Below are 20,140 nucleotides of genomic sequence, written 5' to 3' on the forward strand. Positions count from 1 at the left end.
TAGAATTACTTTTGGGTAGATGTCACTCCAGGGATAGTTAAGCCCAGAATAAACTTGATTTATTTGGGGTGTCTGCTGAGTGGCTGGGAATCTGGGATGGAGGGATCAAAAGAATTGTATTCTGACTGGTGGGAGCACAGATGTCTGCTGATTTTGAGCTTTGGGAATTATTCAGTCTTCTTTGCTTGGACCGCCTGGGCATGGACGTGGTCTACACGTTCCCCTCGTGGCTCAGCGGTAATATATCTGCCTGCCAATGCAGGAGATGCAGGTTCAATCCCTGGGTTGGAAAGATCCCCTGGAGAAGGAAGTGGCAACCCTCTCCTGGGAAATCCCATGGACAGAGCAGCCTGGCAGCCTACAGTCCATGGGGTCGCAAAGAGTCAGACAGGAATGGCCGACTAAACACCAGCGGTAGTGAGACAAGTGAATCCCTAGAAGATTTCTGGAGCTCTGTTACCAAGTACTGCTTTCCTTTCCAGACTCTGAGCCACACATTCCAGCTGCTGCCACCCACCCAAACTCTGACCTTCATCTCCTCAACTCATCAAAGTCACTGAGCTGTTCAAGCGCCCCCTGCCCGTGCCTGAGGTCTGTAAGTCACCTCTGGGCAGATCTGGCGATGGTAGGGCTCATCCCCATGTGTTTCCCTGCCTTTCTGCCACGTCTAAAAACAGTGATTTGCATCAGCTGGGTCCAGTTTGCTAGTTGTTTCCAGTGGGAGGCTGAGCGTGGTCCTAACAACTCCGCCATGGCTGGGTATGGAACTGCTGTCGGTTTTGCTGGTAGTATCTGCATGATCGTTTACGACTGAGTTTATCTGTAACTCTGCAGTGGTTTCTCTTTTGTGTGTTGGTTATTTGGATGTTGGGACTTCCCTGGTGGTTTGCTGGTTAAGACTTGACGCTTCCACTGCAGGAGGCGTCCGTTTGATTCCTGGTCGGTAAGCTAAGATCTGGCATGTCTCGTGTCATGGCCAGAAACGTTTTTAAAAAAGAAGTTTATTTTAAAAAATTTCCTAACATGGATTTTTAATGATCTTTTATTGATTTTTTAATTTTATTCCATTTAAATTACACGATCCATTCGATACAGAGTCCGCATGGTAAAACATTGTAAATGTTCCCTATGTTTTAGAAAAGAATGTTTCTCTAATTTTTGAGGGCAAGAGAGAGCACAGGTTTTCATCAGTTCATGATTGTTGTGTTGTTCGAATCGTCTCCGTGCTTGTTATTACCTGTCTGCATGGTCTGTCAGTGGTGAGAGGTGCATTAAACCTCCTGCCATGATGGATTACGAACTGTTCCATGTGGCATGGCCTCTAACCTTGGTTTTCTGGTTTCATCATTTTGTCTCTTTGGGACCATTCTGGGTAATTTTCTTCCGGACATTTTCCAGTTCATTAATTCCCTGTTCAGCTCCATTTCATTTGCTGATTAATGTCAGCTAAACTTTAAAATTTAAAGGGTTACATGTTTTAAGTTCTGCGTGGTTCACCCCATATTTTGCTGCATTCTTCCCTCCCGCTATTGCTGTGAACACTTTACGTGCACTCACTGTGATCTGAATCTGACAGCTGCAGCCTCTGAGATCCTTGAGGATATAACGTTTTCTTTGCATTTTCCCCCTGACTCTAGTGGTGAAGTTCATCTCAGGTGCTGGGTGGTGTGCCACCGTGAGCACCCATGTAGCTGATCTTCGTCTCTGGGAATATTGGGGCACCTAGGGGAGGAAGCTCTTCTCAAGGGGGGTTTGTGTCTGCTTTTGTGAGATACTTTGGGTGCAAACATCTGAGACTACTGTGAGCTAACGTCTCAACCCTGGGCTTCCCTGATCACAGGGGCTTTGTGAATTTTAGACCCAAACCTGTGTGAGGTCAGGTCTGTGGCCTCAAATTCTCAGAAGCACTGGCTTTCTCACCACCAGGAGCTGAGGGCCATTCAGACCAATTCCCACGTCCCTCTGATGACCAGTGGCTTTCCCCGAGTTCCAGAGGATCCAGATTTTTGTGACACTTGCTTCCACTTCTGACTGCCTGTCTTTGAGGTCATGCCTCCCATCCCCCACTCAGCAGGTGAAACCCACTCCTCTGCCTTTCTGCTGCGTCTTCCTCCTGGGTGAGCAGGTGACACCCACTTCTCTGCCTTTCTGCTGCATCTTCCTCCTGGGTGAGCTGGTGGAATGGGCTCCCCACATTCGTTTCAGCTCCTTTCCTTTTCCCCCTTTTCCAGAATTCCCTTCTTTTATTCTGATGCTTGTTATATATCCCAAATTTAATGGTGATTTCTAATGGGAGGATAGCTCATCCATCGTACTGCCAGATATGGGAGTCTTTCATTCACCTTTCCCCCCATCAGTTTTGAAATAATAATCTTAATGAACAAAACCAATTTTTGTTTTCACGCACATGGCACTTGCCAACCAAGGTGAGCTAGCTTTCTGTCTCTCCCACTTTCCCTGAACCACTTGATAATTATTTTAAAAATAATTTTTAGGTTAAATATGAACATCATTTAGAAGAGTCAAATATACCTACAAGATTCATTTTGAAAATCAGCAGTTTTTGCTCTCTGTGCCCAACCACTTTCAACTCCCTTTAGCTGTTTTGTTGTTACTGTTGCTATTTAGCTCTGTATTGCTAAATAACGTGCTTATTCTGCTCATTTTTGGCCTGTTTTAGAAGTTATGTAAATAGAATTATATAGAATTTAGTGTTTGGTTCGTCATTTCTAATTTATCTTCTCTCCCTCCTGAAATGCCAGTGAAATAGCTGTTGTTGTTCAGTCATTAAGTCACGTCTGACTCTGTGACCCCATGGACTGCAGCACAGAAGGCTCCCCTGTCCTCCACCATCTCCTGAGTTTGCCCAGATTCATGTCCATCAGGTCGTTGATACGACCTAATCATCTTATCCTCTACTACCCCCTTCCCCTTTTGCCTTCAATCTTTCCCAGCATCAGAATCTTCCAGTGAGTCAGTTCCTCTCATCAGGTGCTGAAACACTGGAGCTTTAGCTTCAGTATGAGTCCTTCCAATGAATATTCAAGGTTGATTTCTTTTAGGATTGATTGGTTTGATCTCCTTGCAGTCCAAGGGACTCTCAAGGGTCTTCTCCAGCACCACAATTCAAAAGCATCAATTCTTTGGTGCTCAGCCTTCTTTATGGTTGGTTCAGCTCTCACATCTGTACATGACTACTGGAAAAAACCATAGCTTTGGCTACACAGAACTTTGTCAGCAAAGGGATGTCTCTGCTTTTTAATTCACTGTCTGGAGGTAAAGTAGGAAGGACTATGGACGGAGGTTAGCAACATCGTACAGGAGGCAGCGACCAAAACTATCCCAAAGAAAAAGAAATGTAAGAAGGCAAAATGTTGTTTGTGGAGGCCTTACAAATAGTTGAGAAAAGAAGAGAAGCAAATGCAAAGGAGAAAAGGGAAAGATATACCCAACTGAATGTAGAGTTCCAGAGAATAGCAAGGAGAGATAAGAAAGCCTTCTTAAGTGAACAATGCAAAAAAAAAAAAAAAAAGAGGAAAACAATAGAATGGGAAAAACTATAGACCTCTTCAAGAAAACTGGAGATACCAAAGGAACATTTCATGCAAAGATGGGCTCGATAAAGGACAGAAATGGTATGGACCTAACAGAAGCAGAAGATATTAAGAAGAGGTGGCAAGAATACACAGAAGAACTGTACAAAAAAGATCTTCACGACCAAAATAACCACGATGGTGTGATCACTCACCTTGATTCAGACATCCTGGAGTGTAAATCAAGTGGGCCTTAGGAAGCATTACTACAAACAAAGCTAGTGGAGGTGATGAAATTCCAGCTGAGCTATTTCAAATCCTAAAACATGATGCTCTGAAAGTGCTGCACTCAATATGCCAGCAAATATGGAAAACTCAGCAATGGCCACGGGACTGGAAAAGGTCAGTTTTCATTCCAATTTCAAAGAAAGGCAATGCCAAAGAATATTCAAACTACTGCACAATTGTACTCATTTCATATGCTAGCAAGGTAATGCTCAAAATCCTTCAAGCTAGGCTTCAACAGTTCTTGAACTGAGAAATTCCAGATGTACAAGCTAGATTTAGAAAAGGCAGAGGAGCCAGTGATCAAATGACCAATATCCGATGGTTCATAGAAAAAGCAAGGGAATTTTAGGAAAACATCTATTTCTGCTTTATTGACTACACTAAAGTCTTTGACTGTGTAGAGCACAACAAATTTGGAAAATTCTTAAAGAGATGGATACCTGACCACCTTACCTGGCACCCCACTCCAGTACTCTTGCCTGGAAAATCCCATGGACGAAGGAGCCTGGTAGGCTGCAGTCCATGGGGTCGCTAAGAGTCAGACACGACTGAGCGACTTCACTTTCACTTTTCTCTTTCATGCATTGGAGAAGGAAATGGCAACCCACTCCAGTGTTCTTGCCTGGAGAATCCCAGGGACGGCGGAGCCTGGTGGGCTGCCGTCTATGGGGTCGCACAGAGTCGGACACGACTGAAGCGACTTAGCATAGCATAGCATAGCATTACCTGCCTCCTGAGAAACCTGTATGCAGGTCAAGAAGCAACAATTAGAACCAGTCATGGAACAATGGACTAGTTCTCAGCTGGGAAAGGAGTACATCAAGGCTGTATATTGTCACCTTGCTTATTTAATTTGTATGCAGAGTACATCACAGGTAATGCCAGGCTGAATGAATCACAAGCTGGAATCAAGATTGCCAGGAGAAACATCAACAACCTCAGATATGCAGATGACACCACTCTTATGGCAGAAAGTGAAGAGCAACTAAAGAGCCTCTTGATGAGGGTGGAAGAGGAGAGCAAAAAAGCTGGTTTAAAACTCAACATTCAAGAAACTAAGATCGTGGCATCTGATCCCATCACTTCATAGCAAATAGATGGAGAAAAAGTGGAAACAGTGACAGATTTTATTTTCTTGGGCTCCAAAACACCACTGAGCATGGTGACTGTAGCCACGAAATTAAAAGACATTTGCTGCTTGAAAGGAAAGCTGTAACCAACCTAGACAGCACATTGAAAAGCAGAGACGTTACTTTGCCGACAAAGGTCTGTCAAATCAAAGCTGTGGTTTCTCCAGTACTCATGTAGGGAGGTGAAAGTTGGACCATAAAGAAGGCTGAGCACTGAAGAATTGATGCTTCCTGATTGTGGTGCTGGACAAGACTCTGGACTGCAAAGAGAGCCAACCAGTCAATCCTAAAGAAAATCAACCCTGAATATCCATTGGAAGGACTGTTGCTGAAGCTGAAGCTCCAATCCTTTGGCCACCTGATGTGAAGAACTGACTCATTGGAAAAGACCCTGATGCTGGGAAAGATTGAGGGCAGGAGGAGAAGGGATGACAGAGGATGAGATGGTTGTGTGGCATCACCAACTTGATGGACATGGATTTGAGCAAGCTCCAGAAAACGGTGGAGGACAGGGAGGCCTGGCGTGCTTCAGCCCGTGGGTCTCAAGGAGGTGGAACAATCCCACCTGTGGCTCTGCCCTGCTTGTACAGTCTGTGCCTGTCAGGGTTTTCAGATCAGGTCCTGGTGTGGTTGCTGAGGCCCCTTTTCCCAGGGGACCTGAACTCTGACCTCTGTCTCCTTGGCACCTGAGACCATGGGAGAATTCTCATTGATTTCCAGAGGCTTTCTGCTTGAGTTCGAAACTTCCGCCCTTTCCTGCCTTTGGAGTTTGGCAAGTGTCTTAAGGGGAGAACTGACCATTTGCTCCATTTAAGTCTCTGCTTCTTTCTCCTGGGATCTTGGCCTCTTAAGTGTTGTTTTTTTCAACCAAAAAGCTCTGCAGGTTCTCCATCCCTCAGCAACGGCTCTCTGCGTGGGAAGACTCTGGACTCCCAGCCTCGTGCCTGTGACTGGAATGCAAAGCGCTGGGGGAGAATGTGCTGGGGAAGTTGTCCCCTGCCCCACAGCAGCCGCATCCCTGGAATCTCCGCCTGCCAGTCTGCGTGGCTTCTGTAGCTCTTGGATTCCTTCAAGCAGATTCAAAAACTGTGTGCAGCTCCTCCCACTGTGAACGCCGGGTGGGCGGGCCGGAGGCGGGAGGAAGGAACCAGCGTCTTCCTCCAGCGTTCCCCGACCTGGACGCACAAGCCCTGCTTTGCTTTTCCTGTTTGATGTCTGTGCACGGGTCTCCCCCCAGGGCCATGAGCAGGGTCTCCGGTGTGTTCTTGTAAATGCTTTCCCAGACTAAGGTCAAGCTCTCTTTCTTTAGCCAGTTGTCTGATACTGACTTTATCCCATCGTGCGACGCTGCTTTATCACTGTTGGATTTTGGGTTTGTCTGTGTGTGTGTCTGTGGCCCAGCTTCATTTTTCCCACTTTCCTCTCTCCTCACGACACCACTAGACTTTGGGAACTACTGCAGCTTTAGAGTAAATATGATAGCTGGTAGGGCGTGCTCCCCTCTTTCTTCTCTTTCAAAACTCTCTTCCAAACTCTTGCCAGATGTCACTGAAAATCCTGTTGGAATATTTTGCTTATTGGAATTGCACTGAATGAATATAGCTAAATCTGGGGAGAGCTGAAAATTTTGCATTATCAAATTGAACATCTGTTTCGAATTATCACCTGTTTGAGGACTTGGGATCACGTATTCAAAGGACCCAGCCTTTACGTCTCAGGCATAGGGCCTCTTGCTGAATGTGCGTTAGAATCCTCATCCTGATTTGCATCCTCACTAGGAATTCACCAGCTGTTGTACTCTTCCCACTCCACCCAGAATGTCCTAAGACTTTTCTCAGTTTCAAAAGTGCAGAGATTTTCCCGCGTAAGGCAACATGCATTCTCAGAGAGGTACGCCTTCCAGTCCACGCTGGATGGCCATCCATGGACATAAGCAGGTGAGAGTGTTGAGAAAACATCCGTGGTGTGTGGATGGAGGCGCGCAGGTGGCCAGAAGGGGCTGCGGGGTGGAGCTGGCGTGAGTCCAGCCCCCGAATTCGGCCCCCATCGCCTGGGCTTTTGCTCATGTCCTGAGCTTTCGGCCTTGGTTGTCGGCTGGCCTGGTACTTTCTCGTCTCCCTGTAGCCTTGGATGAGCTATGTTGCCTGAGAGGACAGTTCTGCTCCTGTCCAGCCTGTTCTGGGGAGTCCTGGGGCACGGAGGAGCTGGCCCTGGGAGTTTGCAAGATTGACCCCAGCCCTGCCCATACCCTCCCCTGTCTGTACAGAGAGGGGCACCTGGGTCTCTGCAGCCCCTCCTGCTCTTGGTCCTGGGTCCGTGCACAGAGGCGCCCCCCACCCTGGAAGGGGGTCTTTTTGTCAGACTGTCCAGAGGGTGATGATTACAGGGGAGGCTGAAGCAGATCTTTTCAGAAGCAGAGGTGTCACAGACCCTCAGTGTGGGAGGGTCTGAAAGAGACCCCAGGCCTCTGCCCTACTTGGATGCCTCTGGTGACAGGAGGCTCAGGACTTAACGGGCATCAAGTTCATTTCAGACAGTAGTAGGGGAGCCCCGGCAACTGAACGACTGAACAACAGCGAGGAGGAGGAGCCCCCAGAACTCCGAGCTGCCTGTTTCCTGGAGCTCCTGGCCGTTGCCATGACCAGTAGCTCGCTTTCCGTAGCCGGCCCCCTCCCCTTTCCCGGGAGCCCCTCCTCAGCCCCGAGTCCCCGATGGCATCGGCTGCTGCCCTGCAGCCCTGGGAAAAGAAAAGCTCCTACTTACTAGAAATTTGTATCAGCTTTCTATTTCATTCCTTCCATATGCCAGGCCTTGTGCTAAGTGATTTGTCTACATTTTAATAATGCATGAAAAATCATGCATTTTTTTCCCCATTAGGGAAGCTGTTCCCCATTTGGCTTATTCCAAGTGACTTGGCCACGGCCTCTCCCTGCAGCCCTGGGGAAGTCACTCTCCCTGGAGGTCTGGGACCCCAGAGTGGAATCACTTTGGGGTCAACCTCCTCAACCTGGTCATGGTGCAGATGGGTAAACCGAGGCCCAGGGGCTGAGTCACACAGCTGAGATAAAGGCAGGACTGGGACTGGCCCCAACCCCAGGCCTGCGCCGAATCACTGTGACATGATTCCACCCTGGGCGTGGCCTCGGGACTCGACCCCGGGATCTACGCGAGTTAGGACAGGCGGCATTGTGCAGACATCTGTCCTGTTGGTTAGGGCAGTCTACTCCACCCTTTTGGTTTGCTGAGTAAATCGCCTCCTTTCCTACTGGCTTGGAGATCACACAAAGTCGTGGCCGTCTGCGGGAGCCCAGGGGAGGGTGCGCACGGACAGCCTGCTGTGAATGCCCTTGCCCTGTTGGTGACTTAAAGGCCCGGCCACGTGGGGGTCGTTCTCACTTGCAGAGAGCCCAGCTGGTCACCGCCCCTGTTGCAGGTGAGGACGCTTGTGCTAGGTCTCACGCGGGCTGGCGGCTGGCCCCAGGCTGCCCGACCCTCTTCCTTCTGCGCTGCTGAGGCTGCCTGGGGGCAGCTCTGAGCACTGGCACCCAAGCACTAGCCTCTGGGCACTGGCCTCCCTCAGGGACTCCTGGGGCAGGGGCACTGTCGGGGCTCGAGGAGCTCGGAAAGAGGTGAAACAGCTCTGCAGAGGCCAAGCCTCAGGGCACACTTGGTTCCCGTGGATTTTGCCTTTCTGCCAGGTAGGGCTGAGGCTCTGTGTGCCCAGCGTCACGGGCTGGCCTCGTGCCAGTGACTGGGCTGCTGTCCACAGGGACACTCAGCCCCGTGTGCTGCTGCCTTGGAACCGAGGGTGATGCCTCACCACACCCCCTGTCTCCTGGCCTTTCAGGGCCCCAGGCCGCTCCCCTGACCATGCCGTGGAGGGGAGTGGGCCTCAGCCCGCGTCTTGGACAGAGCTCACTTGTCCTTGATGGGCTCCAGGGCCCCCTGGGAAGGGGGGTGATGGGAGAAAGCAGGTGCCCTGTGTGCAGGCCCTGCCCTGCCCCAGTGCCCGCTCCTGGGAGTCGGGTGCACAGGTGGATGCCTGCGGGCCACCCTCCTAAAGGGGAAGGGTGGGGCATCAGCTGGGCCCCCCGCCACACACAGGCCTTGCTTCTGCCCGGGTCCCCGCCTCTTCAGCCTGGAGACCAAGCCCCTCCTGCCTGCCCTCCCCCCTCATCCGGGTCTCGGGCGGTGCTCCGTCTACTCACCTCCTGCCTGCGGGCGTCCAGCCCAGGGAGGGTCAGCCCTGTCGAGCTGGCACAGACCGAGATAGGAGCCTGCTCGGGGCCCGCGTCCCCGGGAGGACTGCCTGCTCCGTGTGAGTGTGACCACAAGTGGACATGACGGCCAGCTTCACATTCACACCTGGGGTGGTGGCCGACACTGGCTGTGCCCCCGCCCTCCTTCCTCAGGCGTTGGCCCCGAGCCGGGTCTCACCGTGGGTCTCCAAACCTCAGTTTCCTTTCTGGCTTTTCTCTCGTTTGTTCCTAAAATATTACCAAAGTGACACATTGTGGACGCGGCATCAAGCTCCGTGGGGGCTGGGGGGCTCTCCGTGAGAAGCAGCCCCGCCCGTGCCCCCGACCCTGGAGTCCCTGTGTCCTGGTCTGCCTGCTCCATTCAGCTCCCCCCGGGACAGTCAGCTTGTCTGCACCGCCTCGCCATCAGCGACCCCTCGGCACTCGACACCTCTCTCCCGTCTTCCTGCCGTGCTTCCTGTGTGTTGATTAGTGCAGTGTGTTGTTTACAACAGCGGGGCTGGTATAGTCTCTCCTGCTGCTCGAGTGCACTCTGCTTGTGTGTGTGTGTGTGTGTGTGTTTTAATATTTATTAATCTGCTGAGTTGGGTCTTGGATGCAACATGTGGATCTTCGTTTATCACGCGGATCTTTCGCTGGGGCTCACAGAGCCTCTGGCTGTGGTGCTCGGGCTTAGTTGCCACGTGGCCTGTGAGATCTTAGTTCTCTGACCAGGGATCAAACCCTCATCCCCTGCGCTGGAAGGCGGACTCTTTCCCTCTGGACCATCAGGGAAGTGCCTAGAGTCTCCTTCTTGTAGAAGACGTTATCAGAAATGACTGACTGATGCTTGGGCTCATCACTGATCTCTGATCAAACCCTCGGATGGACGCTTCTCTGCATGGCAGACCCTCCGGCCTTGCAGCGCTGTCTTGGCCCCGGGTGGGTCCCCTCCACTGCCCTCTGACTGGGGGTGTCCCCCTCCTGGCAGCCCCAGGGCCCTCCTGGGACCCCTTCACCGTCCTCTGGCTGGGACCCCACCCACGTCTTCCCACATGTGGAGCACAGGTTCCCGCCTCTTCCAGAGTCTTCCTGGGTCTCCCTTTCACCCTCCCCTGGCTGTGGTTTGCCTGAGGTCAGAGTTCTAGACTGAATGTTGCTGCTGCCCCTCAGCAATCTGAAAGTGTTTCTTCCTCCGTGGTGCCCTTCTGAGGCTCCCTCCTCTGTGGCCTGCCTTTCTCTGTGGAATCTTCCCTTTAGCCCGCAACTCTTGAAAGTTCACCATTTGCTGTGGTTTATGACCTTTTATAGCAGGTGGGGTAGGTAGGCCTCTGAATTTGGAGACTCATGACTGGCAATGCTGGGAAGTTTTCTTGAATTATTTCTCTAATAGTTTCTTTTCATTGATCCTCAAATTCCATTTCTCTTTTCGCGTGGAAAATTACTTAATTGTATTTCCAAGCTTTTTATTTACTTTTAAAGGTTCTGTTTTCATATTCTTAATTTCCAAGACCTCTTTCTTACTCATTGAAAGTTCCTTTTAAAAATAGTAGCCTTTACTTGCTCATGGATGAATAACTTTCTTTCCAAGAATATGAATTACAAAGCATTTAAAATTTGTGGCTCAGAAGGTAAAGAATCTGTCTGCAATGCAGGACACCTGGGTTCCATCCCCAGGTCGTGACGATCCCCTGGAGGAGGAAATGGTAACCCACTCCAGTATTCTTGCCTGGGGGGCTGCAGTCCACGGAGAGGCAGACACGACTGACACTTTCCTGCTTCATCTCTTCCTACTGCGCTCCCGTCTTCGTTTTAGTCTCTGTGTATCTCGATAGAGGGTGTGATCCTGCTCAGTCTCCCCTGGCGGCCAGCACGCTAGCCCCACAGCAGGAGCGGGAGGCTGGGGTCCCCCTTGCCAGCCATCTCGCTGGGTTCCTCACATCCACCTTCAGCTGGTCCTCAGAGCCCCAGGCTGCACAGAGCCTCAGTCTCCCTGAGGGTCCCCTCTGGCCTCCTGCCTGGTGGGGGCAGTGGGGTTGGGGTGGGGCGTGTCCTGGATGTTCACTGGTGGGGTGGGGGTCTCGGGGTCTTCATTACTCTGCTGGAGCTAACAGCTGCTGTCACAAAGTAGCACAGACCGAGGGCTTAGACAACAGAAGTGTATTGTCTCCGAGTCTGGAGGCTGGGCGTCCCGGACCAAGGGGTCAGTCAGCAGGCTGGCTCCCTCTGAGGCTGTGGGCGAGGACGTTGGCTGCGGTCTCCTGCGCTGGCGGCTGCGGTCCCGGCACCCCGCACCACCAGCAAAGCCCTACCTTTTGGTGGTTTTCGCCTGGTTCTCAGGTGGCCGACCCCCCTTTTCTTCGCGTGATGCTCCCCCATGTGCACTTCACTAAGTCGCCTTGGGGAGTCCCACTCAGTCAGTGACCTCCAGAGGCACCCGGAGTCCTTCCTGGTCCTGGAGTGAATTAGCTGCTTCTTGTTAGGCTGCCGCTTTCTCAGGCTCCTCTCATCCCGTTGACTGTCTTTCCTAAAACTCAAGGCCTTTCTCGCCCGCAGCTGCCTGCTCTGTCCCTCCTCCTCCTGGACTGGTCATCTGAGTAGGTGTCACGGAGGCTGGACCAGAGAGGGTCCCATTGCCAGAAACGCCTGCTCCGCCTTTCTGGAAACCGTTTCTAACTCACGTCTCCCTTTTCCCCAAGGTGTCTCCCCTGCTCGCTGGGGCTCCCACCGCTGCCAGGAGTGACCCACAGAGGCCGCAGAGATGGCCGGGGCCTCGGTGAAGGTGGCGGTGCGCGTCCGCCCCTTCAACTCCCGGGAGATGAGCCGTGAGTCCAAGTGCATCATCCAGATGTCGGGGAGCACCACCAGTGAGTACTGCGCGGCCCCGGGGCCCCCTCGGCCACAGGTGCACGGTTTCCTGGGGCTGCAGGAACAGAGGCCACAAATCGGGTGGCTTAAAAGCACAGAAGTATGTTGTCTCGCAGTCGTAGGGGCCAGAGTTCAAACCCAAGGTGCTGACAGGGCGGGCCTCCGGGTGGCGGTGCCGGAGGAGGACTCTTCCTGCCTCTGGTGGCCTCCGACGACGGCCACGCCTGCGCGCCCTCCCCCTGCTCCATCCTGATGAAGCTTCTCCCCTGCGTGTCTGGGTCTTTGTTGGCCTCGTATGGACACTGACCGCTGGACTTAGGAGCAGCCCCGATCCAGTGTGACCTCATTTCAACAACACATACATCTTCAGAGACTCTGTTTCTCCCATTCCGAGGTTCAGGGGAGACATGAATTTGTGGAGGGTACTTTTCAGCCCAGGACACAAGATTCTTGATTTCTCATCTCCCCGTTTCTCCACGCTCCCTGGGAGCGTGCTCCTGGGGAGAGGGGACGGGGCGCGTGCTCCCCGGGAGAGAGGATGGGTGGCTTGCTCCCGGGGAGGGGGGATGGGCCGCATGCTCCCGGGGAGAGGGGACAGGGAGCATGATCCCACGGAGAGGGGACGGGGCGCGTGCTCCCGGGGAGAGGGGACAGAGTACGTGCTTCTGGGAAGCACTCAGCCCCACCCAGACTGAGAAGCAGGGTGTTGCTGCCACCTGGAGACCCCCCCGCCCCGACCCCTAGAGCAGGCATCTTTGCTTCTCACACTGGGGACCAGCAGGCTTGTTTGGGACCCCAGAAGTGGAACCAGTGTTTGGATCACCTCCTGCTGATCGGGAGCCCAGCCCCACGCCTGGTGTCAGGCGGAAATTTGGCGTCCTCCCCGCACTGTGTGGTTGGCGGGCTCGGCGGGCAGCTTGCACCTGGAGCTGCCGCCCGCAGCTCTGTGGTGGAACCTGCGCCCAGTGGTCCTCAGGTTGTAGGAGGAGCACGGGGAGCCCTGGGGTGGGGAGGTGGGCGGGGGACAACTTCTGTCGTCCACAGTCTTGGAGGGAGGGTCTGCCCCAGGGGAGGAGCACTCGGGGCGGATGCTGGCTGCCTCCCGGGGCTGTGAGGGCTGAGGATTTGGGCGTGGCTGGGGGTGTCCTGTCCTGGGGGTGTCCTGGGGTGCCACTGGGCTCTGTGGAAGGGGGTTCTGGGCTGGGGGTCTTTGCAGAAGCCCGGGGGCATGTTGCAGAGGCCTGTGAGGGGGCACTGTTGAGCATGGCACCCAGGTGCATCGGGGGCTCATAGTGACTCTCATGAATGGTGTTGTCTCTACCAGCTGCCCGGAAGCAGAGCTGAGGTGAGGGTTCGGGTGCCGAGAGTTTACCTGGGAGGTGGTCCTTGGTCTCACTGTCAGGGCACAGAAGCTGCGAAGGGGCGTTAGTGAGCGGGTGGCCACCGCAGGCAGCAGGAACAGGGCCCAGCTTGCTGGGGCCTGTTAATACAGGACGCACTTCTGGGCGTCCTCCCCGGGAAGCTGGGGTCTTGTCCAGCTACTGCCCCCATCCAGGCAGAGGGCCTGTCCAGGACCTGGCTCTCTTATATCTCCAGCCTGGCCCCCATGTGGGTGGGGGTCTGTCCAGTCTGGCCCCCTTGAGGCTGGAGAAGATGTTACAGCAGGGACCCTATTTCTGTAAAGTCATAGGTTGCATTCTTAGGTTCCAGTGGACATGAATTTGGGGAGGACACAGTGCCTGTGGTGGGGAGGATGCCTTCACGGCCAGGCCCTCCAGCCCCACAAAGCCCCACAGGCCCTCACCCAGCCTGGCCTTCCTGCCTGCAAGGCTGGACCCTGGCTAGCTGGGCTTGCTGTGTGTTTCAGGGAATGGACTGCTGTTCTGGAAGGTCCATCGGGACCCCCCTGACAGCCTCCTCGGCCCACACAGACCCTGCTAGTTGCACAAAGGCCCTTGTTGACCAGCAGCTCGTGTGCATTCTCAACACCCAAGTCCTCAGAGAAATTTGCCCCACTTCCCATCACTATTCTAGAATGTTCTGGGCTCCAAATAGAGTGAGGCTGGGCCTGGGAGCCCACAGAAGGGAACATGGGTGTGGCCAGGAGGCGGTGACACGGCTGTGGGCCTGTGTATTGGAGGAGTGGCTCGGACATGTGGTGTCAGAGGCGGGGCCCTGGTCAGCAACCCCAACATCAGGCCTGGGGAGCTGGACCGAGGCCCTCACTGCCCTGGGGGTGACGTTCCCGTGGGGACACAGACATGGAACTAGATGGGCCGGGAACAAGGGCCATGGCTGGCGGAGCCTCGGGAGGGCCTTGCTGGGGGTGTGGGGGCCTTGGGCAGGATGACTCCTCCTGCTACCCGGAGGGCCCTCCTGACACGAGCCCAGTGCTGAGAGAAAGTCACCCGGACCCCTGAAACTGATGTTTCTGTCTTCGTCTCAGTGAGGCCACTTTCTAAATCTCGCAGGTGGTGAGCAGTGGCCTGTCACTAAACTAGCCCCTCACTTGCTCGGGTGCGGGCACACACACACACACACTCTCACACACATACACTCACACACACACCCTCTGTTTGCCCATTTCCGTGGTGTAAATACTGTCCCCATGTCGGTTCCAAGACCCCCAGGGTTTAGCCACAGATTCACAGAATTCCTCAGTGTTGAGCACACGCTCCTAGAAGGAGCGGAGGCTGCTCCTGGCCTGTGAGGCCTTCGGACTCTGAGAAACCGACTCCCCTTGGCTCAGCCCCTGCCCTGCTGTTCCCGCCCCACGGCGCCGTCTTTGTCCCCCGTGTGCCCGCAGCAGGGGCCGAGGTGCTAAGTCCCCGACAAGCCCAGGTCCTGGCCCCTCCTCAGAGCCTCAGGAGGAGACACGAGGCTACACAGGAAGCCCCTTCCCTACACCAGGTCGCCTCGGTGCTGGCGGGTGGGTGCTGGCGGGTGGGTGCTGCCGTGGCCCCTGGCCCAGGGAGGTTACCCTGGTGAGGGCTCAGAGGCGTCGGTGGAGAGCAGGCCTGGGCTGGACCCTGGGGAGGGCCGTCCCCTCTGGAGCCCAGGACCGTCTGTGATGGGGACACCACAGGACCCCGGGGTCAGAACAGTGTGGGGTCACAGTCACACCACGGACTCTGTGCCAGTGGGAGGGGCAGGTGTCAGCAGGTCCGGAGCCAGAGCAACTCTGCTCGCTGGTCTCCCTGGCAGGCTCTCCTTGAGGCCCACTCCCCACTCCCTGACCCTGGCAGCAGGCTTTCCCCTGCCCACTCGAGGTTCCTTGAGCATGTCTGTGCCCTGTCCCTAGGGGGGCCAGGGGTCCCAGTGCAGGCAGACACCCCAGCGCCCGGACGGCATCAGCACCAGGGGGACAGGGGTTGTGGTCGGCGAAGGAGAGGGGGCTGGGCGGGGTGGGGTGACAGGGTGGGCCGAGCTGGGGCGCTGGTGGGTGCCAGGGCCTGTGTGCGCTCGGGGGGGCGCTGTGATTGTTGTTTCCACGGCGCTGGCATTATCTGTGCCGAGGTTCCGGCGGCCGCATCCCCACGTCCAGCAGGAGCTGAAACCCAGGCAGCTAGGTCTCCTCTCAGCCTCACTCCTCGAGGCAGCATGGATGACGTGACCCCCTTTCAGCTCCAAAGAAAGGGCTGTGATGGTCAGCCACCTGCTCCCTCCCGCCAGCCTCCCCAGGGTGCCGAGCCATCACCTAGAACCCCTCAAACCTGGGGCTTGGGGCCCGGAGCCGGGTCAGCCATAGGGACCGGGCTTCTGGTAACACCTGGGCCGTGAGCAAGACCTTCTGGAGCGCATAGTGGGGGGCCTGCCCGCCGAGCTGGTCAAGGCCAGGGTGGCCAAGGTTGGGGTGCAGGTCTCAGTGTCCCAGGGCTCCAGAGCAGAGGGCTGCAGACAGGGCAGCTTAGACATTAGGTCCTGAGGCTGTTGAGTCCCAGATTAAGGAGTCACTGGCTGTGACATCAAGGTGTTCCTTCTGAGGGGGAGAAGCTACTCCCCATCTCTCTCACCTCTTTTTCTTGTTGATCAGTTGCTCAGTCGTGTCCGACTCTGCGACCCCATGGACTGCAGCACACCAGGCTTCCCCGTCCTTCACCATCTCCGAGTTTGCTCAGACTCACGTCCATCGAGTCGGTGATGCCATCCAACCATCTCAGCCTCTGTCGTCCCCTTCTTCTCCCACCTTCAATCTTTCCCAGCATCAGGGGCTTTACTAATGAGTCAGCTCTTTGCATCAGGTGGCCAAAGGATTGGAGCTTCAGCATCAGTCCTTCCAAGGAATATTCAGTGTTGATTTCCTTTAGGATTGACTGGCTTGATCTCCTTGGAGTCTGGGGACTCTCAAGAGTCTTGTCCAGCACCACAGGTCAAAAGCATCAGTTCTTTGGCACTCAGCCTTCATGGCTCTCGCCTCTAGTGGTTTCTGGAGATGCTGGTGTCTCCTGGCCTGGAGAAGCGCTGTCCTGGCCTCCACCCCCGTCTTCACACAGCCTTCCCCATGCGTGTGTCTGTGTCACATTCCCCTTATAAAAAGGACACCAGCCCCATAGGATCAGGGCCCATCCAACTCCAATGTGACCTCCTCCTTACCAGTTCCACCTGCCAGGACCCTGTCTCCAAATAAGGTCACATCCTGAGTCCTGGGGTCAGGACTCCATGTATGAATTCTGAGGGGGGTTAGGACTCAGTGATGTGTGAATGCTGAGGGATGTAACTCAGCCCACCTCAGGGGTGCGGTTTGCTCTCTCAGTGAGAGTTACAGGTCACCCAGGACATGGGCTGGCGGGGCAGGGTGTGGGGTCCTGGAGCTCAGGAAGCGAGGGCCCCAGCCCCCGGTAGCTGAGGAAAGTGGTCCGAGGGGTGGGCAGCATGGCCCGAATCTCCAAGTATAGGGAGGAGGGTGCCGCGCTCCTCAGATGGGATGCTGTGGCGGGGAGTGGCCTGGAGTCCTCTTGCACCAGGATGGCCCGAGTTCCTGGTGGAGGTGAAGCCCCAGGGAGGCGTCTGTCCCCGGCCAGGTGGGCTCTCAGGGGTTCTTGGGGTCCTCTATCAACACAGGCATCAGGGTTCAGACAATGTCCCAGGAGCCTCAGTGCCTGCTGCCTGGCCACAGCAGACATGCTGCCAGCCAAGCCCAGGCCTCCGGGACCCAAGGCCTGTCCAGGGCGTGGGATCCCTGGGGTGCTGTGGCCTTGGGCTGGACACAGGCCTCGGGAGGCCTGCCAGCGGTATTGCTCGTCCCTTGATGAACCGACATTTCGTGAGAGCTGCCTCCCGCCGGCCCAGGTGTGGCTGGTGGAGGAGGGGGATTGGGGGGAGCTGAGGTGAAGACTGCCCCACGGCCCCGAGAGTGGACGCGCAGGCCCTGCAGGAGCAGGAATGTGTGGTGTCCCCGCAGAGGGACAGCCAGCACACCCTGGACGCGGACGAGCACATGAGTGTGATGGGCCTCCAAAGCAGCGAGGACGCGGCTGTGATTGACGGTCTTCCGGGCCTCCTAGGGCATGTGTGTGCAGAACAGATGTGAGAGACCAGGGCTGGGGAGGCGAGCAGAGTGTGGACCCAGGAGGAGGGAATGGGCCGTGGGCTTGTGCTCCAACCCAGTGCCTGCAGAGAGGGACCACTCTGCACTGTCTTGGTGACAGAGGATTATCTGGCTCGTCCCTGCCCATTTTGGGGTTGGAGGCTGGATTTTCTGAGGCTAGAGGTCTCTTAGGACCTTGCCTCCCTGCCCTGGGGTTCCTCTCGGGCATGTCCAGGGTCAGTGTGTCCCTGCAGGGCAGCGCTAAACATTATGTCTGTCTCCCTCTCCTTAGCCATCGTTAACCCCAAACAGCCCAAGGAGACGCCCAAAAGCTTCAGCTTCGACTACTCCTACTGGTCACACACCTCGGTAAGCCCAGGGCTGGGGTTCCGGGGGGATGGAAGCCAGCTCCGCCCTGCTTGCTGTGTGGCCGTCCGCCAGTCTCTTGACCTCTCTGAGGCAGTGGAGTGAGGGACCCAACCGCTCCCCTGCAGGGCTGATGCGGGAGGTGTGGGCCTAGGTGGAGGCCTGTGGGGAGGGGCCTGCTTTCCGCAGTTGCCTTGTGTGTGACAGGTCACAGTGCAGGTGCCAGGGGCACTGTCCCCTGCTGTGACAGGGGCCAGGGGCTGTCAGCCCACCAGGGGCGGTTTCCCAGGGTCTGAGTTGTACGTCTCCTCTTCCCCAGACATCCCAAGCTCAGTGTCCGAAGCTGAACCCGCCCCCTGACGCTGGCCCGCCCACGCCCTCCACTGCACTTCCCCTGGGAGCCAGGAGGCCTCTGGGCTTTTCACCCCCACCTCCTCCATCCTGTCCACACGCAGTCCTGCATCCCCCAGCCTCCTGCATCCTAGGAGGCGTCAGGCCCTCTGCCCCTGGGCCAGGGCCCACCCTGGCTCACATCTCTGAGAGCCTGGTCCCAGGGCTCCCCATTTCACCTTCCGGCCCCTCCTCTCCACAGTCAGGGTGACCCCCGGTCCTGCCTAAAGAGACCACCGTCTTCAGAACAGTGTCCAAGGGCGATAGCCCAGCCCATGAGCTCCTACCCTGCTGCCTCTCCAGCGCCATCTTGCACTCCACGGCCGCCACACCAAGCTTGGTTTCAGGCACCACGTCATGTACTCCCACTTCCCAGCCTTTGCACATGCTGTTCCCTCTGCTGAAATGCTCTTCCGCTCTGTCCGGCCCTAGCCTGATGGCTCCTCCTACCGCTCCCTCCGGAAGCCGCCCCCCTCCCAGATTATTTCCCCTCTCCAGGTGTCCTGTGAGAGGGTGGGCGGGCAGGTGTCCTTCCCACATCACTGGCCTTGGCCCCGGAGGCCCCTGGTGCGATGCGGGCGCTCAGTGAACCTGGTGGGCGGAGGGCTCGGCACCCCAGCCTCCTGCAGCTGCTCCCCTCTCCTCCTGCAGCCGGAAGACATCAACTACGCCTCACAGAAGCAGGTGTACCGCGACATTGGTGAGGAGATGCTGCAGCACGCCTTCGAAGGCTACAACGTCTGCATCTTCGCCTACGGACAGACTGGGGCTGGCAAGTCCTACACCATGATGGGCAAGCAGGAGAAGGACCAGCAGGGGATCATCCCTCAGGCACGCGGCGGGCGGGGCGGGGCGGGGCCTGGGGCGGAGCCTGCGGAGGGCTGCGCAGATGGGGTGTGGTCTGAAGCTGGCTGGGGAGGGGCCTAAAGAAGGCTGTGCAGATGGGGTGTGGTCTGAAGCTGGGTGGGGTGGGGCCTTGGGCGGGGCGGGGCCCGGGGAAGGTGGGGCCTGGGGAGGGCGGGAACAGGAAGAAAGGTTAACCAGGAGGAGGGTAAGGCCTGGGCAGGAGGCAGCATGGGGCAGACTGGCTGTGAAGAAGCTGAAGACTGAGGTCCGTGGATGGGGAGCTGCGGGAGCTGCCCAGCCCTGCCCAGCGCCCACCATGGTCATACCCGTGACAGGAAGGCTGGGACAGCTGCTGGTGGGGGCAGCTTTTCCTGGGGAGAGCTGTGAGGGCTGGTGGTCCAGGCAGGAGAGGTGCTCAGGACAGGAGGTGCGCGCTAGGCAGGTCTCCAAATCTGAGCTGGTCAGTACTGGACTTGTCAGGGAGGGGAGAGTTTCAGGCGGTCTGCAGCATGGTAGACCCTCTCCCTCATGCAGGTGAGGATGGTGGGAGGAGCAGGAGAGGGTCAGATGTCAGCCGGGGGGCCCCTGAGTTATCAGAAGACAGTGACTCCTAGGCTGCAGGCTTTCTTGGTGCCTTTAATGTGGACCGTGAGGGTGTGGGAGGCGCTTGGGGAGCAGAATCCTTGCTGGGGTGCAGGAGCCCAGCACCTTGAGAAACAGGGCTCTGGGGACAGCCCAGCCTCACGTCTGACTGTATCCTCTATCCCGGCAGCTCTGCGAGGACCTCTTCTCCCGCATCAACGACACGACCAACGATAACATGTCCTACTCCGTGGAGGTAGGGCTCCCCACTGCCTGTCCCTTGGAGCGTGGCTTTTCTGACCTAAAGCCAGTCCCCCCACTGGTCGGTGCCCTTTTCTTGTCATTCTCGCATGTATGTTGCAAATATGCCCG

At 56.0% G+C, this 20,140-nt stretch overlaps 1 protein-coding gene across 24 annotated transcripts in view; it reads left to right on the plus strand.

The window, feature by feature from the left end:
* The window catches only part of KIF1A (kinesin family member 1A), an 87,002-nt gene that overhangs the window by 8,568 nt on the left and 58,294 nt on the right, over positions 1-20,140 (plus strand). For all 24 annotated transcript variants that reach the window (XM_086394145.1, XM_086394147.1, XM_086394148.1 and 21 more), the window contains exons 2-5: positions 11,889-12,056; positions 17,877-17,953; positions 18,992-19,171; positions 19,959-20,024. In XM_086394145.1, coding sequence (XP_086250271.1) covers positions 11,951-12,056; positions 17,877-17,953; positions 18,992-19,171; positions 19,959-20,024 — 429 coding nt within the window. In that variant the 5' untranslated portion in view covers positions 11,889-11,950. The remainder of the gene's footprint in view (positions 1-11,888; positions 12,057-17,876; positions 17,954-18,991; positions 19,172-19,958; positions 20,025-20,140) is intronic.

Source organism: Bos grunniens, chromosome 3 (genome assembly GCF_055505025.1).
Source record: "Bos grunniens cultivar Pamir isolate PY7600 chromosome 3, Bosgru_T2T1.0, whole genome shotgun sequence".
Taxonomy (NCBI): domain Eukaryota; kingdom Metazoa; phylum Chordata; class Mammalia; order Artiodactyla; family Bovidae; genus Bos; species Bos grunniens.